This window comes from Oncorhynchus kisutch, linkage group LG9, assembly GCF_002021735.2.
Source record: "Oncorhynchus kisutch isolate 150728-3 linkage group LG9, Okis_V2, whole genome shotgun sequence".
Classification (NCBI taxonomy): Eukaryota; Metazoa; Chordata; class Actinopteri; order Salmoniformes; family Salmonidae; genus Oncorhynchus; species Oncorhynchus kisutch.
Window position 1 is genome coordinate 18242577 of NC_034182.2, and position 18910 is coordinate 18261486.

At 37.7% G+C, this 18910-nt stretch overlaps 1 protein-coding gene across 4 annotated transcripts in view; it reads left to right on the plus strand.

Annotated features, from left to right (window-relative positions):
- The window catches only part of LOC109896337 (sodium/potassium/calcium exchanger 2), a 203229-nt gene that overhangs the window by 125904 nt on the left and 58415 nt on the right, over window positions 1-18910 (plus strand). For 2 of the 4 annotated variants that reach the window (XM_031832042.1, XM_031832044.1), the window contains one exon: window positions 4429-4443. The exons of the other annotated variants lie outside the window; for them this stretch is intronic. In XM_031832042.1, coding sequence (XP_031687902.1) covers window positions 4429-4443 — 15 coding nt within the window. The remainder of the gene's footprint in view (window positions 1-4428; window positions 4444-18910) is intronic. 4 annotated transcript variants of the gene reach the window in all.

Below are 18910 nucleotides of genomic sequence, written 5' to 3' on the forward strand. Positions count from 1 at the left end.
GTCAAAGCACGATGTCAAGTGATCTTCAGGTTTCGAAAAGCCAGAGCTCTAGAAAGATGGCCGATCGACCGGTTGGCGACCACTGATATAGATGAAATCGCCATAGTCAATAACCAGAATAAATGTTGACTAAATTATTTTATTTCTGCTATTCAATGAAAGGCATGATCTGCTCCTGCATAGGAAGCCTATTTTAATTTTCAATTTCTTAACTAACTTAACATGTTTTTTGTAAAAAGCCCAGATATGTATACCCAGGGACACGATCAATGAGTGCACCCACCATTCAATGTATGTATGCATAAATAATCAGAAACATTTTTATGTGATTTAGAAAATAGCATATACATGGTTTTACATTCATTGAGAACCAGTTTCAGTTCAACAAAGGCTTTCTGCAGGGTTGTAAAGACAGATTGAATCTCAGAAAGAGCCTGCTCAACCGTGAGGCCAATAGCATATACAACAACTGCATACAAGTGAATGGTAAAACAATTTGCAGAGAGAATAAAATTGTTTATATAGACATTAAATAGATAAATACACTGGGGAAGATGTGCAACACCTGGAGAGGGGTGGAGACAAGCACAAAGACAGGTGAAACAGATCAGGGTGTGACATATACACAATACCACAATGTCGTTAGTGGAATTATGTTTTTTGAAATTTGTACAAATTTATAAAAATGTAAAGCTGTAATGCCTAAAGTCAGTAAGTATTCAACACCTTTGTTATGGCAACCCTACATAAGTTCAGGAGTAAAAATGTGCTTAACAAGTCACAAAATAAGTTGCATGGACTCACTCTGTGTGCAATAACAGAGTTTAACATGATTTTTTAATGACTCCCTCATATTTGTACCCCACATTTACAATTATCTTTAAGGTCCCTCAGTCGAGCAGTGAGTTTCGAACACAGATTCAACCACAAAGGGCTTGCAAATAAATAAAAATAAAAGCAGACATTGAATATCCCTGAGCTTGGTGAAGTAAGTTATTAATTACACTTTGGATGGTGTATCGATGCAAGCAGTCACTACAAAGATAGAGATGTCCTTCCTAATCAGTTGCCAGAGAGGAAGGAAACCACTCAGGGATTTCACCATGAGGTTGATGGTGACTTTAAAACAGTTACAGAGTTTAATGGCTGTGATAGGAGAAAATTGAGGATGGTGTGGCAGTTAATTACTTTACTATCAAATGAGGAGAGACAAACTTATCACACAAGTCAGAGTTATACTTAAACTAAATCTTTATTCACCTATTAATAAGGGAGCAGGTCAATACAACACACACAAATAAAGTGAATCGATTGAGTGCTCTGCAATAATGATGGTTGGTCGACGAATCACCCTCAGATGATTTGTTGAGAGCCCCGAGACGAAGGTACAAAGGTATTTTATAGCCAAGATACACCCCCTTCAGTCTACATAACAAACAACAGATGCATGGAATGGGTCACAAGTACAAAATATACTTATAATTTACAGTAGACAGTATCTGCTGTAAAAAAGGCCTCATTGTGTGGAAACCAGGGTCTGGCCCCGAGCCATCTCACCCTAGTACCTTCCAGTCAGGCACACAGACACTAATCATGCAATGGAATAGAGTCTTGTTAGGTTTATCACCAATCCATCGTAAATCCACTATCAGTGTTAAATCTCCCAGAGGCCCACTTTCAGTTCATACAGACACAATAGTTATAAGAACCCTCTATTCTGTTGCATAAAACAACCATTTAATGCAATAACAGTATTATAACATCATCTTGTAATTTCTGTTCTGACAATGGATCGACAACATTATAGTTACTCCACAATACTTGCCGAATTGACAGAGTGAAAAAAGGAAGGCTGTACAGAATAAAACTATTCTAAAACATGCATCCTGTTTGCAACAAGGCACTAAAGTAAATATGCCCTGAATACAAAGTGTTACAGTATATTTGGGGCAAATCCAATACAACACATTACTGAGTACAACTCTGCATATTTTCAGACATAGTGGTGGCTGCTTCATGTTATTGGTATGCTTGTAATTGGTAAGGACTGGAGAGTTTTACAGGTAAAAAAATAAACATAATGGAGCATAGCACAGGCAAACTCCTAGAGGAAAACCTGGTTCAGTCTGCTTTCCACCAGACACTGAGAGATGAATTGACCTTTCAGCAGGACAATAACCTAAACCACAAGGCCAAATCTATACTGGGGTTGCAGTGGCCGAGTTAGAGTTTTGACTTAAATCAGCTTGAAAATCTATAGCAAGACTTGAAAATGGTTGTCTAGCAATGATCGAGCTTGAAGAATATTGAAAATAATAACGTGCAAATGTTTCACAATCCAGGTGTGGAAAGCTTACCCAGAAAGGTGCTTCTACAAAGTATTGACTCAGGGGTGTCATTCTTATGTAAATTACATATTTCTCTATTTCATCTTCAATACGTTTGCTAGAATTTCTAACCAATGTTTTCACTTTGTCATTATGGGGTATTGTGTGTAGATGGGTAAACATTTTTTTTAATCCATTTTGAATTCAGGCTGTAACACAACAAATGTGACGACCGGCTCAAATCGGTCTGATGTAGCAAAATTTGAAATTGTGTTTTGTACATTGGATAAAAGTAGAGACTCAGAGCTACAAAATGGTATATCGTAACACTACAGTTGAGGAACAATGGGAAAGTAATTTTGCTTTGAAAGTTGATCAATTTGTAAACTCAACTTTTGAGAAAATGGCCTTTGAATGTTTTGGTACTACTATTGGAGAGTCCTTATTTGTCTACAATCATTTAGCATCGGCTAGGTGACCCATCAGCGGGACACCTGTCGACAATTTCCGGTGAAATTGGAGGGCATGCAATTCAAATAAATAATCATAAAATTATGGATATTAAACATCTAGGTACATACAAGTCTCTTATATCGGTTAGAAGCGTGAATTCTTGTTAATCTAACTGCATTGTTCGATTTACAATAGGCTTTACAGCGAAAGCATGCCATGCGATTGTTTGAGGACGGCGCCCCACAACATATTTTTCAACCAGCACAGGCTTCATAAAATCGCAAATAGCGATTAAATAATCCCTTACTTTTTGAAAATCTTCCTCTGATTTGCAATCCAAAGGGTCCCAGCTACAACATGCATGGTCGTTTTGTTGGATAAAATCCTTCTTTTATATCCCAAAAAGTCAGTTTAGTTGGCACCATCGATTTGAGTTCAACATGCAGACAAAGGAATCCAAAAAGCTACCGCTAAACTTTGTTAAAACAAGTTAAACTGCATTTCTATTTAATACTCAGGTACCCTAAAATGTCATTAAACTATAATATGTTATACGGAAAGAAGTATGTTCAATAGAAAAGTAAAATTAGCAAGTGCGCATCATCTTTGTTTTTATTATACCTTTGAACAAAGACTGCTGACATCTAGTGGAAGCCATAGGAATTGCAATCTGGGAGCTGGAATTGCATAGGACCCATAGCTTTTGCATAGGACCCATAGTAAGAGCATGGAATCTAAAAATAAAAAAATTCAGGTTGGTTTTTCTTTGGATTTTCTCCTACAATATCAATTGTGTTATAGTCTCATACATTATTTTAAGATTTCTACACACTTCAAAGGGTTTTCTATCCAATGGTACCAATTATATGCATATCCTGGCGTCTGGACCTGAGTAACAGGCAGTTTACTTTTGGCACATCAGTCATGCGGAAGGAATTTCTGCCAAAAAACACATTTTGGTACAAAAAAACTAGACAAAGGCCTAGTTTCCTGAAACAGGTCACAAATGTGGAATAAGTCAAGGGGTATGGATACTTTCTGAAGGCACTATATATATATATATATTAGATCATTCATCAATTATGTTTTAAATTATTATATTAGATTGTGTTGATTAGGCCTACGCACATAACATAACGTAAATAAATAATCGTAACAGTCATGGGAGCCTGGGACATGATAAACCGGACATCTGCATCCAACAAGAGTTGAAGGGCAGAGGGATACACTAGCTAGAACCTTCTCATCGTGGATCTGGTAGGACAAAAAAGCATGTCGGTGGCTTAATTACCCCCCCATGTTGTTCATCAGGGTCTACTGTATGTGACAGGGCGATATGTTGTGTGGACTCAAGCACCATAAAACCAGGTGTATCATGAATCCATGATAAAATGAATTAGAACAGCCTAGTATGTAGTACTTTTTTTTACCACGATGCTGGATGCTCTTCTCCGTTTCATAAACAAAACAAAAACAATTAAAAAAATGCATCTGGGGCGACCAGTGGCACTGTTTCACCTTATGCAGATCTCAGCTTTATAAGGTCCAATGTTTTATCATGTTATATCTACTTGTACATAATCTGGTTGATCTTTTCCCTCTCCCTTTCTATCTCTTTGTATCTCTTTTTCTTCCCCTGTCTCCTCAGAATTTGCTGATTCTGGTGAGTTACTTTTCTAATTATCTTTGCCAAAATGCTGTTCATTATCATCTCCACAGCTTGGAAGCGACTTTTTGCCAAACTTTCCTCTTAGTTTGTACCGCTCCCTGATTGCAGTTACATTGCTTTCAGAAAGCATAAACACCCCTTGACTTATTCCACATTTTGTTGTGTTACAGCTTGAATTAAAATGCATAACATTTTGTTTATTTGTGCTACACACAATAGCCCATCATGTCAAAGTCGAAATTTTTACCAATTATCTGTAAGGTCCCTTAGTCGAGCAGTGAATTTCAAACATAGATTCAACCACAAAGACCAGGGAGGTTTTCCAATGCCTCGCAAAGAAGGGCACCTATTGGTAGATTCGTATACAGTGAGGCAAAAACATATTTAGTCAGCCACCAATTGTGCAAGTTCTCCAACTTAAAAAGATGAGAGAGGCCTGTAATTTTCATCATAGGTACACTTCAACTATGACAGACAAAATGAGGAAAAAAATCCAGAAAATCACATTGTAGGATTTTTTATGAATTTATTTGCAAATTATGGTGGAAAATAAGTATTTGGTCACCTACTAACAAGCAATATTTCTGGCTCTCACATACCTGTAACTTCTTCTTTACGAGGCTCCTCTGTCCTCCACTCATTACCTGTATTAATGGCACCTGTTTGAACTTGTTATCAAGTTCAAACAACCTCAAACAGTCACACTCCAAACTCCACTATGGCCAAGACCAAAGAGCTGTCAAATGACACCAGAAACAAAATTGTAGACCTGCACCAGGCTGGGAAGACTGAATCTGCAATAGGTAAGCAGCTTGGTTTGAAGAAATCAATTGTGGGAGCAATTATTAGGAAATGGAAGACATACAAGACCACTGATAATGTCCCTCGATCTGGGGCTCCACGCAAGATCTCACCCCATGCGATCAAAATGATCACAAGAACGGTGAGCAAAAATCCCAGAACCACACGGGGGACCTAGTGAATGACCTGCAGAGAGCTGGGACCAAAGTAACAAAGCCTACCATCAGTAACACACTACGCCGCCAGGGACTCAAATCCTGCAGTGCCAGACGTGTTCCCCTGCTTAAGCCAGTACATGTCCAGGCCCATCTGAAGTTTGCTAGAGAGCATTTGGATGATCCAGAAGAAGATTGGGAGAATGTCATATGGTCAGATGAAACCAAAATATAACTTTTTGGTAAAAACTCAACTCGTCGTGTTTGGAGGACAAAGAATGCTGAGTTGCATCCAAAGAACACAATACCTACTGTGAAGCATGGGGGTGGAAACATCATGCTTTGGGGCTGTTTTTCTGCAAAGGGACCAGGACGACTGATCCGTGTAAAGGAAAGAATGAATGGGGCCATGTATCGTGAGATTTTGAGTGAAAACCTCCTTCCATCAGCAAGGGCATTGAAGATGAAACGTGGCTAGGTCTTTCAGCGTGACAATGATCCCAAACACACCGCCCGGGCAACAAAGGAGTGGCTTCGTAAGAAGCATTTCAAGGTCCTGGAGTGGCTTAGCCAGTCTCCAGTTCTCGAACCCCATAGAAAATCTTTGGAGGGAGTTGAAAGTCTGTGTTGCCCAGCAACAGCCCCAAAACATCACTGCTCTAGAGGAGATCTGCATGGAGGAATGGGCCAAAATAACAGCAACAGTGTGTGAAAACCTTGTGAAGACTTACAGAAAACGTTTGACCTCTGTCATTGCCAACAAAGGGTATATAACAAAGTATTGAGATAAACTTTTGTTATTGACCAAATACTTATTTTCCACCATAATTTGCAAATAAATTCATAAAAAATCCTACAATGTGATTTTCTGGAGAAAAAAAATCTAATTTTGTCTGTCATAGTTGAAGTGTACCGATGATGAAAATTACAGGCCTCTCTCATCTTTTTAAGTGGGAGAACTTGCACAATTGGTGGCTGACTAAATACTTTTTTTGCCCCACTGTATACAGTACTAGTCTAAAGTTTAGATACACATACTCATTAATTTCCAAGAGTGTGCAAAGCTGTCATCAAGGCAAAGGGTAGCTACTTTGAAGCATCTCAAATATAAAATATATTTTCATTTGTTTTTAACACACTTTTGGTTACTACATGATTCCACATGTGTTATTTCATAGTTGTGATGTCTTCACTATTGTTCTACAATGTAGAAAATAGTAAAAATAAAGAAAAACCCTGGTATGAGTAGGTGTGTTCAAACTTTTGACTTGTAATGCATATACAGTGGGGAGAACAAGTATTTGATACAATGCCGATGTTGCAGGTTTTCCTACTTACAAAGCATGTAGAGGTCTGTAATTTTTATCATAGGTACACTTCAACTGTGAGAGACGGAGTCTAAAACAAAAATCCAGAAAATCGCATTGCATGATTTTCAAGTAATTAATTTGCATTTTATTGCATGACATAAGTATTTGATCACCTACCAACCAGTAAGAATTCCGGCTCTCACAGACCTGTTAGTTTTTCTTTAAGAAACCCTCCTGTTCTCCACTCATTACCTGTATTAACTGCACCTGTTTGAACTCGTTACCTGTATAAAAGACACCTGTCCACACTCAATCAAACAGACTTCAACCTCTCCACAATGGCCAAGACCAGGGAGCTGTGTAAGGACACCAGGGATAAAATTGCAGACCTGCACAAGGCTGGGATGGGCTACAGGACAACAGGCAAGCAGCTTGGTGAGAAGGCAACAGCTGTTGGTGCAATTATTTGAAAATGGAAGAAGTTCAAGATGACGGTCAATCACCCTCGGTCTGGGGCTCCATGCAAGCTCTCACCTCGTGGGGCATCAATGATCATGAGGAAGGTGAGGGATCAGCCCAGAACAACACAGCAGGACCTGGTCAATGACCTAATGAGAGCTGGGACCACAGTCTCAAAGAAAACCATTAGTAACACATTAAGCCGTCATGGATTAAAATCCCCCTGCTCTCAAGCCAACACATCCCAGGCCCCGTCTGAAGTTTGCCAATGACCATCTGGATGATCCAGAGGAGGAATGGGAGAAGGTCATGTACCAAATATTAAGTTCTGCTTTTCTGATGTATCAAATACTTATGTCATGCAATAAAATGCAAATGAATTACTTAGAAATCATACAATGTGATTTTCTGGATTTTTGTTTTAGATTCCGTCTCTCACAGTTGAAGTGTACCTATGATAAAAATGACAGACCTCTACATGCTTTGTAAGTAGGAAAACTTGCAAAATCGGCAGAGTATCAAATACTTGTTCTCCCCACTGTATATTTTTAAACATACATTGCATATCCCTTTGAGCATGGTGAATTTATGAATTACACTTTGGATATATCAATACACCCAGTACAAAGATACAGGCGTCCTTCCTAACGCAGTTGCCGGAGAGGAAGGAAACCGCTCAGGGATCTCACCATGAGGCCAATGGTGAGTTTAATGGCTGTGATAGAAAACTGAGGATGGATCAACAACATTGTAGTTAGTCCACAATACTAACCTAATTGACAGATGAAAAGAAGGAAGCCTGTACAGAATAAAAATATTCCAAAAAATGCATCCTGTTGTAACCATGCACTAAAGTAATACTGCAAAAAATGTGGCAAAGCAATTCACTTTTTGTCCTGAATACAAAGTGTTATATTTGGAGCAAATCCAATACAACACATTACTCCGTACCACTCTGCATATTTTCAAGCATCATGTTATGGGTGTGCTTGTAATCATTAAGGACTGGGGAGTTTTTCAGGATAAAAAATACAGAATGGAGCTAAAAGCACAGGCAAAATCCAAGACAAAAAACCTGGCTCAGTCTGCTTTCCACCAGGCACTGGGAGATTCATTCACCTTTCATAACCTAAAACACAAAGCCAAATATACACTGGAGTTGCTTACCGAGAAGACAGTGAATGTTCCTGAGTTGCCTAGTTACAGTTTTGACTTAAATGTACTGTGGCAAGACCCAAAAATGGTTATCTAGCAATGATCAACAACCAATTTGACAGAGCTTGAATATTTTTTTTTACAGAATAATGGTCAAATGTTGCACAATCCAGGTGTGTAAAGCTCTTAGAGACTTACCCAGAAAGACTCATAGCTGTAATCGCTGCCAAATGTGCTTCTACAAAGTATTGACTCAAGGGTGTGAATACTTATGTGAATGAGATATTTCTGTATTTCATTTTCAATAAATTTGCAAACATTTGCAAAAACATGTTTTTACTTTGTCATTATGGGATATTGTGTCATAATGTTTTAAATATTTAATACATTTTGAATTCAGGCTGAAACAACAAAATGTGGAATACTTTCTGATGGCACTGTACAGGTATGTCAATGAATGTCCAAACATAAGTTTCTATGCAGACATATTTTTACTATTTTATGTGAATGTATACCTCTGTAACCATTTTTGTTTTCTCCATTATCCTTTCCATCTCCCCTCTTGTTTTACCCCTTGTAAGCTAACCATTGTAACAATAGATATTATACTAACTATCTTGCATGCATGGGGCTGGGTGATACATTGGGGCCAAACACTGAAAGAGCTGACTACATGTTTTGTTCTTTGACACACATAAAAAAAACAGAGGACACAGGACCAACGATTGACCGAAAAGAGTCAGTGTCCGACAGGGTTGGGGTGTAACTGTTACATATAATCAGTTACATGTAATCTTTTTTTTTTTATTGTTATTATTTATTTAATGTAAGCAAAAATATGAAAATCAGATTACAAATACTTTAAAAAAACTTTTAAATGAAAAAAGGATGTTTGAGAAAAAATACATTGTAACACATATGTTTCTCAATTGACATTAAATTCAGCATTGAAAAAAGGCACAAGTTTAAGTTTGTTCCACCTGAGCGAGTCTGACGACAAGTCAGAATCCACTGTGATGACACACCAAATGCATTTCATGGATCCTTTTCGTCTTCTTCTAATGCCTCTTAAGGGGAAAGTGAACAAAAATTGACTAAAAGTCATCAGATTACGTTTACTGAGTTTGGGTAATCCAAAGTAACGTTACTGAATACAATTTTGGACTGGTAACTAGTAACTAACGGTTTACATTTAAAAAGTAACCTACCCAACCCTGGTGGCCGACCATTACCCACTGTATCTGTGGTGTGTTTGCACAGTTGCTTTCCACTTTGATTCCTTAACACTAGAATCTACAAGTAACTGCCAAAATAATGGAAATACTTGAATAAATAACAGTGTGGTACCTGAGTTAATTAAGTAATTAACATCCCATTATGCTTTGGGTCATGTATCGAAATGCTTGTCAGGCCATTATTTTGGTTACCATGGCTATGTCCCATAGTATGACAATTCCACCATCCACAGGGCATGGGTGATCACAATGGTTTGATGAGCATGAAAATTATGTAAATCATATTCCATGGCCATCTCAGTCACCAGAACTCAACTGAATTGAACACTTATGGGACATTCTGGAGGGGCACCTGAGACAGCTTTTTCACCACCATTAACAGAACACCAAATTATGACATTTTTCATAGAAGAATGGTGTCGCATCCCTCTAATAGAGTTCCAGTCACTTGTACAATCTATGCCATGTTGCATTGAAGCTGTTCTGGCTCGTAGTGGCCCAACACCTTATTCAGTCACTTTATGTTGTTTACTTTTTCCAAACTCTAAATACAAAACTCTAAACTGATAATACTTATGTTCATAACCTTTGATTGTGTATTGGAGTTGGAGTTGAACACAATCTTTCACCCCTGAGTTATTCATGCAAAATTGATGTTTTCTGAGAAATACCATGAGAACATTTAGTTTATCCACCAATACATCCAATAATTATAGGCTCACCACTTAGTCATTTTAACTACCATTTAAATTTTTATCAATCGCTTTAGTGCTATTTTCACAAGTATGTGGTGATTTTTCAAAACTCTTAGTACAAAAAACTCCAAACTGGTAACACTTGTAACGCATCAAGTATTTTATTCCAAACCTTATTTATTTATTTATTTATTCCAAACCAAACCAAATTATTGTGCATTCGTTTTGTTTGGAGACATCTTTCACCACACAACCATTGATCCAAAATATAAGATTACTGTGAAATACCACGAGAACATTAATTTAATCACCAAAGCAATATCTTCTGAATTTAGTCATTTTAACAACCAATTAATCCAATATTTTTAAAAAGTAAAAAATTGCCCTTTGAATGTTATATGCTACAGTACTGTAATTTACAGAACATTGTTTTTTTCACATTAGGCAATATACTATCACTGAAAATCATATTTCCATAATTTATATCCCATGTATTATCAATGGTGTAATCATTGAAAACATCTTTCCCAATCATTGATGCAAAAAATAAATGTATTGTTCAGATATAATCACAAAATGAGTGTACTGTAATCAAATTAACAAATTGAACGAATTAAAGAAACATAACATTTAGTAGGCACTAGTTTGTATATCAAGCCTGCAATTGGCCATAGGTTCTCATTGACATTGCAGTAAATGTCCTAATTTTTCATTCACCTGGGGAAAAACCTTTTTGGCATGGCGAATCCAAGCCTGATATACTGTAGGTCTGGATTGATGCCATTGCATACCTCATCCATGGCCTGGAGGAGGGTGACACGCGATCATACACCTTCCACCTGTATTGTAATCATGTATTTTACAGTATTGTACTTACACATTGTAGCTGTCCTGTGAGGCTATGTTAGTAAGAGCATGGCCTAGCAACAATAGAGTTGTGGGTTCTATTCCCACTGGGGTCACATACAAAAATGTATGTATAAAAATGCCTGCTATATAACTGACATATTTTACCGTTTTACAGTACTGTTTTGGCCAATGCAATTATTGTAAATCCTTGTGAAACTATTCCATCAAAAAAACGTCATTTTGGATACATATTTACTGTATAGTGGATGCATTACATACAGTACATGCCATCATAATAGTACATTACAATATACATCATAAATACTTTTGATGTTTATACTTTACAAACATACATTTTCATTATGTAATTCTCAAAATCTGTTGTAGACAAACCATTTAAAAATATATAGGCGTGATTATCAATTAAGAGCAGTCAGATTAAGTAATAGTAAAATGTATTTTAACAAATGAGAAGACAATCATGTCAAAAGTAAATGTGAGCATTGCATTGTGAAAATAAATTACTTTATATGAACATGTATTGCAATGTGAAACGTAGTTCTAGATTAAAGGGTCATTACACGAAATGGGTGCCCTTTGATATGTCAGTAGACATTGTGCATCAATATTGAATTGTAAAAGCCTGTTTTGTTAAATGAAGTGCCCTTTAATATAGACCACATGGGCTGTGTTTTCACATGCAGCCCAATTCTGATATGTTTCCACTTATTTGTCTTTTGACCAATCACATCAGATTTTTTCACACCAGATCTTTTTCAGAGCTGATCTGATTGGTCAAAAGACCAATTTGTGAAAAAAACATCAGAATTGGGCTGCCTGCCTAAATCCAGCCATGGATAATTCAATAAATTCGATGTTTCATATGAATAAAGACTTGCTAAAGTGTCAAAATTCATCATGTCCCTCCATCAACCCTGTATCCCCTCTAAGAAGATTGTTTAACCCACTTAACCCCAAAATGTCAATATAAAGCACTAGTTATTTTGTTGCGTTGAAAGTTATTTCTGAAGATTATTGTTACCATTTTAAGATTACGTGAAATTAATTATTGTTTTGATATGGTGAAACTATTACTTTTTAAATATTGTTTTCAAAAGAAACATGGACATCTACAAGTGAAATCATAGTGCAAGAGAGCTGGTTCTTCACTTTTTGTACATTTCCTGGTGTTTTGTGGTGGAAAACTGAGCAGGTTGAGCGTAACACATCAACCCTGTTATCGATAGATTGACAGCCTAGACATGTTTTAACAATAAAAATAAATGTGAAGCTTGCATTTAATTGCCACTCCCTGTTGCACACAACAATCTTCCATTCCCATGTCACAAGGGGACTTATGGCTGATTTATGATTACATCGTCAACACTGTTATAGTCAACCCTGTTACTTTATTTGCCACTTACTATGCACCAGTATTTTTTTTATTTAACATCTTGAGATGGGAAACTTGTTTTTTAGGGTGTTGAAAATGTGTTCTTTGTGATAATTTTAACATTCTAAGCTATTTTTTTATTTTTATTAACGAAGTTACACTTCACAAAAGCCACCGAATTGGTGGAATGAACATTTCTTAAGTTTAGTGAAAAAGATAATTTGTGTGTTTGGAGTTTTTAAACAACAATGTTTTTGATGATCTGTTTTGAGTTTTGTACTAAGCATTGTGGAAATTTACCACATACTTGTGAAAATTGCACCAAAGCAATTGAAAAAATCCAAGATACAAATGTCAAACTGTCCTTTTTGAAATGCTGAATAGACAGATAGTAGATGCTAAAAATAATTTTCATACAGTATTTGACTACATTTGGCTATAATTTTTTTTTTTTTAATTATCAAATGGAAAATCTAATCAAATGTCACATGTTTCATAAACAATAGGAGTGGACTAACAGTGAAATGCTTACTTACGGGCAATTTCCAACAATGCAGAGAGAAGGAAAATAAAGAAATAATAGAAAAGTAAAACACATAATAATAAATAATGATAGATACACAATAAGTAACGATACTATATACTTGACTATATAGAAGGGTTACCAGCACCGAGTTGATGTGCAGGGTTACGAGGTAATTGTGGTAGTCGTGGCCAAAGGTTTTGAGAACGACACAAATATTCATTTTCAAAGTTTGCTGCTAAGTGTCTTTAGATATTTTTATCAGATGTTAATATGGAATAATTAAGTATAATTACAAGCATTTCATAAGTGTCAAAGGCTTTTATTGACAATTACATGAAGTTGATGCAAAAAGTCAATATTTGCAGTGTTGACCCTTCTTTTTCAAGACCTCTGCAATCCGCCCTGGCATGTTTGTCAATTAACTTCTGGGCCACATCCTGACTGACAGCAGCCCATTCTTGCATAATCAATGCTTGGAGTTTGTCAGAATTTGTGGGTTTTTGTTTGTCCACCCGCCTTGAGGATTGTCCACAAGTTTTCAATGGGATTAAGGTCTGGGGAGTTTCCTGGCCATTGACCCAAAATATCGATGTTTTGTTCCCCCAGCCACTTAGTTATCACTTTTGCCTTATGGCAAGGTGCTCCATCATGCTGGAAATGGCATTGTTTGTCACCAAACTGTTCATGGATGTTTGGGAGAAGTTGCTCTCGGAGGATGTGTTGGTACCGTTCTTTATTCATGGCTGTGTTCTTAGGCAAAATTGTGAGTGAGCCCACTCCCTTGGCTGAGAAGCAACCCCACACATGAATGGTCTCAGGATACTTTACTGTTGGCACAGGACTGATGGTAGCGCTCACCTTGTCTTCTCCTGACAAGCTTTTTTCCGGATGCCCCAAACAATCGGAAAGGGGATTCATCAAAGAAAATTACTTTACCCCAGTCCTCAGCAGTCCAATCCCTGTACCTTTTGCAGAATATCAGTCTGTCCCTGCTGTTTTTCCTGGAGAGAAGTGGCTTCTTTGCTGCCCTTCTTGACACCAGGCCATCCTCCAAAAGTCTTCGCCTCACTGTGCGTGCAGATGCACGGTCCTGGCGCTTGCTGGACTTTCTTGGGCGCCCTGAACCTTCTTCACAACAATTGAACTGCTCTCCTTGAAGATCTTGAAGATCCGATAAATGGTTGATTTAGGTGCATTCTTACTGGCAGCAATATCCTTGCCTGTGAAGGCCTTTTTTGTGCAAAGCAATGATGACAGCACGTGTTTCCTTTCAGGTAACCATGGTTGACAGAGGAAAAACAATGATTCCAAGCACCACCCTCCTTTTGAAGCTTCCAGTCTGTTATTTGAACTCAATCAGCATGACAGAGTGATCTCCAGCCTTGTCCTCGTCAACACTGTGTTAACGAGAGAATAACTGACATGATGTCAGCTGGTCCTTTTGTGGCAGGGCTGTAATGCACTGGAAATGCATTTTTGGGGATTCAGTTCATTTGCATGGCAAATGGGGATTTTGCAAGTAATTGCAATTCATCTGATCACTCTTCATAGCATTCTGGAGTATATGTAAATTGCCATCAAACAAACTGAGGCAGCAGACTTTGGGAAAATTTACATTTGTGTCAGTCTCAAGACTTTTGGCCACGACTGTACATATAACTAGGAATAAAGTTACAGATAGTAAACAGTACCAGCAGCGTATGTGACAAGTCAAAAAAGTTACTGCAAAAAGGGTCCATGCAGATAGTTAATTAAATAGTTAACTAAATAGGACTATGCAGCAGATATATGTTTTGGGGGTAAAATCTGTTCAGGATCCTGTTGGTTCCAGACTTGGTGCATCAATACAGTCTTCACTTGAGTGGCTGGAGTCTTTGACAATATTTAGGGTCGTCCTCTGACACCGCCTGGTATAGAGGTCGTGAATGGCAGGGTGGGAGCTTGCCCCTCTGTTTCCTGTAGTCCACATTCAGCTCCTTTGTCTTGCTGACGTTGAAGGAAAGATTGTTGTCCTGGCACCACACTGCCAGGTCTCTGACCTCTTCCCTATAGGCTGTCTCATCATTGTCGGTGATCAGGCCGATCTACCACCGACGTCTTGTCGGCAAACTTAATGATAGTGTTAAGATCAGTGCAGATGTTGCTTGTAATCAATGGCTTCTGGTTGAAGAGTTGAAGTTGAAGTTGGAAGTTTACATACATACTTAGTTTGGAGTCATTAAAACTTGTTTTTCAACCACTCCACAAATGTTTTGTTTACAAACTATTCGTTTTGCTATTTTGTGCATGACACAAGTAATTTTTCTAACAATTGTTTACAGACAGATTATTTCACTTATAATTCACCGTATCACAATTCCAGTGGGTCAGAAGTTTACATACACTAAGTTGACTGTGCCTTTTAAAAAGCTTGGAAAATTCCAGAAAATTATGTCATGGCTTTAGAAGCTTCTGATAGGCTAATTGACACCATTTGAGTCAATTGGAGGTGTACCTGTGGATGTATTTACAGGCCTATCTTCAAACTCAGTGCCTCTTTGCTAGACAATCATGGGAAATTATGAAGAAATCAGCCTGGACCTCAGAAAAAAATTGTAGACCTCCACAAGTCTGGTTCATCCTCGGGATTAATTTCCAAATGCCTGAAGGTTGCACGTTCATCTGTACAAACAATAGTACGCAAGTATAAACACCATGGGACCATGCAGCTGTCATACCGCTCAGGAAGGAGACACGTTCTGTCTCCTAGACATGAACGTACTTTCATGCGAAAAGTGCAAATCAATCCCAGAACAACAGCAAAAGGACTTGTGAAGACGCTGGTGAAACAGGTACAAAAGTATCTATATTCACAGTAAAACGAGTCCTATGTCGACATAACCTGAAAGGCCGCTCAACACTTTTTGGAGAAATGTCCTCTGGTCTGATGAAACAAAAATATAACCGATTGGCCATAATGACCATTGTTATGTTTGTAGGAAAAAGGGACGTTTCTGAGCCGAAAAACACCATCCCAACCGTGAAGCACGGGGTGGCAGCATCATGTTGTGGGGGTGCTTTGCTGCAAAAGGGACTGGTGCACTTCACAAAATAGATGGCATCAGGAGGAAGCAAAATTATGTGGATATTTTGAAGCAACATCTCAAGACATCAGTCAAGTTAAACTTCTTATGGCTGGGGGCAGTATTGAGTAGCTTGGATGAAGAAGGTGCCCAGAGGTGCCCAGAGTAAACTGCCTGCTACTCAGTCCCAGAAGCTAAGATATGCATATTATTGGTATATTTGGATAGAAAACACTGAAGTTTCTAAAACAGTTTGAATGATGTCCAACCAGGAAATGGGAAATCTGAGGTTTGTAGTTTTTCAACTCTTGGCCTATCAAATACACAGTGGGATATTGGTCATATTGCACTTCCTAAGGCTTCCACTAGATGTCAACAGTCTTTAGAACCTTGTTTGATGCTTCTACTGTGAGGTGGGGGCGAATGAGAGGGGAATGAGTCAGAGGTCTGGCAGAGAGCCACGAGCTCAGTTTCACGTTCTCACGTGAGAGCGAGCTCTGTTCCATTGCATTTCTACAGACACATGAATTCTCCGATTGGAAAATTATTGAAGATTTATGTTTAAAACATTCTAAAGATTGATTCTATACTTCGTTTGACATGTTTCTACAACTTTTTGGACTTTTCGTCCGTACTTTCCGCTGGACTTGCACACACGTTGTGAATTTGGATTTGTTTACCAAACACGCTAACAAAAGGAGGTATTTGGACATAAATTAACTTTATTGAACAAATCAAATATTTATTGTGGAACTGGGATTCCTGGGAGTGCATTCTGATGAACATCAAAGGTAAGTGAATATTTATAATGCTATTTCTGACTTCTGTTGACTACACAACATGGCGGATATCTGTTTGGCTTGTTTTGGTCTCTGAGCGCTGTACTCAGATTATTGCATGGTTTGCTTTTTTGGTAAAGCTTTTTTGAAATCGGACACAGCGGTTGCATTAAGGAGAAGGTTATCTAAAGTTCCATGTATAACACTTGTATTTTCATCAACATTTATGATGAGTATTTCTGTAAATTGATGTGGCTCTCTACAAAATCACTGGATGTTTTTGGAACTACTGAACATAACGCACAAATGTATATTGAGACTTTTTTTATAAATATGAACTTTATCGAACAAAACATACATGTATTGTGTAACATGAAGTCCTATGAGTGTCATCTGATGAAGATCATCAAAGGTTAGTGATTAATTTATCTCTATTGGTGCTTTTTGCGACTCCTCTCTTTGGCTGGAAAAATGGCTGTGTTTTTCTGCGAATAGGCACTCACCTAACATAATCGTTTGTGGTGCTTTCGCCATAAAGCCTATTTGAAATCGGACACTGTGGTGGGATTAACAAGAAGTGTATCTTTAAAATTGTGTGAAATACAAAATACTGTTTGAGGAATTTTAATTATGAGATTTCTGATGTTTGAATTTGGCGCCCTGCACTTTCACTGGCTGTTGTCATATCGATCCCGTTAGTGGGATCTCAGCCATAAGAAGTTAACAAAGTGACACACACCACCCCTTGAACTTACCTGATGCTGCCGTTCTGTCCTGCTGATGCATAAAAAAAATCTGCTTATATTATCCGTGTCCTTGTTCAGTCAAGTTTCATATAAACATAGGATAATACAGTTCTTCAGTACCTATTGACAGGATTGTCTTGAATGGAGCTTGTCCAGTTATTTACTTGCCGTCACAATTTCATCAGGGTGCCCAGACGGCGGCCTCTATATCGCCGTCTCGTTCTCTTCAGAGTGTCGGGGATTAAAGTCTGGTCCTGGGTGAGCTGTATCCTGCGCCGCCGACCCGTTGATGTATAAATCTTAATCTAAATCGAGGTTAGTGATCACTGTTCTGATGTCCAGAAGCTGTTTTCGGTCATAGGTTTCATAGGAAACATTATGCACAAAAAAGTTTAGATCAGTGGTAGCCTAGAGGTTAAGAAGTTGGGCCAGTAACCGAAAGGTAGTACATAGAGTGACTCTTTCCTATGGTCCTTCATCTTAAAGCACACTGGCTGATGGAGAATGAGGATGATGTAGTATTTACAGCTACATCCATATATTATTTCAAATATCGGCTAAATAAAGGTTAACAGAAAAATACAAGATTGTTTTGACCTTACAATATAAATTGATGTCAATTGATAGATTGATGATGTAATATAGAATTTTAGTGTTCAGCATTTATCAAAATATATCAGTTATCTAGGCACTACATAAGTTTGATTGAGTTATAGTTACATGTATTGTTCACAAATGACAAGAAAATCATATCAAAATTCATGTGAATATTGCATTTGAAAAGCAGATACTTATGTATCCAATTTGTATTTATTATTTTAAATTTAACCTTTATTTAAATAGGGAAGTCATTTAAGAACAAATTATTATTTACAATGACAGCCTACCCGAGGCAAATCCAGATAACTATGCTGGGCCAATTGTGCGCCATTCTATGGGACTCCCAATCACAGCCGGATATGATACAGCCTGGATTTGAACCAGGGACTGTAGTGACACCTATTGCACTGAGATGAAGTGCCTTAGACTGTTGCGCAACTTGGAAGAAAAATTGATTTAGTGCAGTGAACCAGTGACTTTTAGAATTTATTTGTTGTACTCAGTCAATTGAATATGTGCTTAGAGTTTTGAAGCATGAGCCATTTTGATGACCTGTTTGTATTTTCTGTGCTTAGAGATGTGAAAATGGTCCACATACAGTGAGGCAAAAAAGTATTTAGTCAGCCACCAATTGTGCATGTTCTCCCATTTAAAAAGATGAGAGAGGCCTATAATTTTCATCATAGGTACACTTCA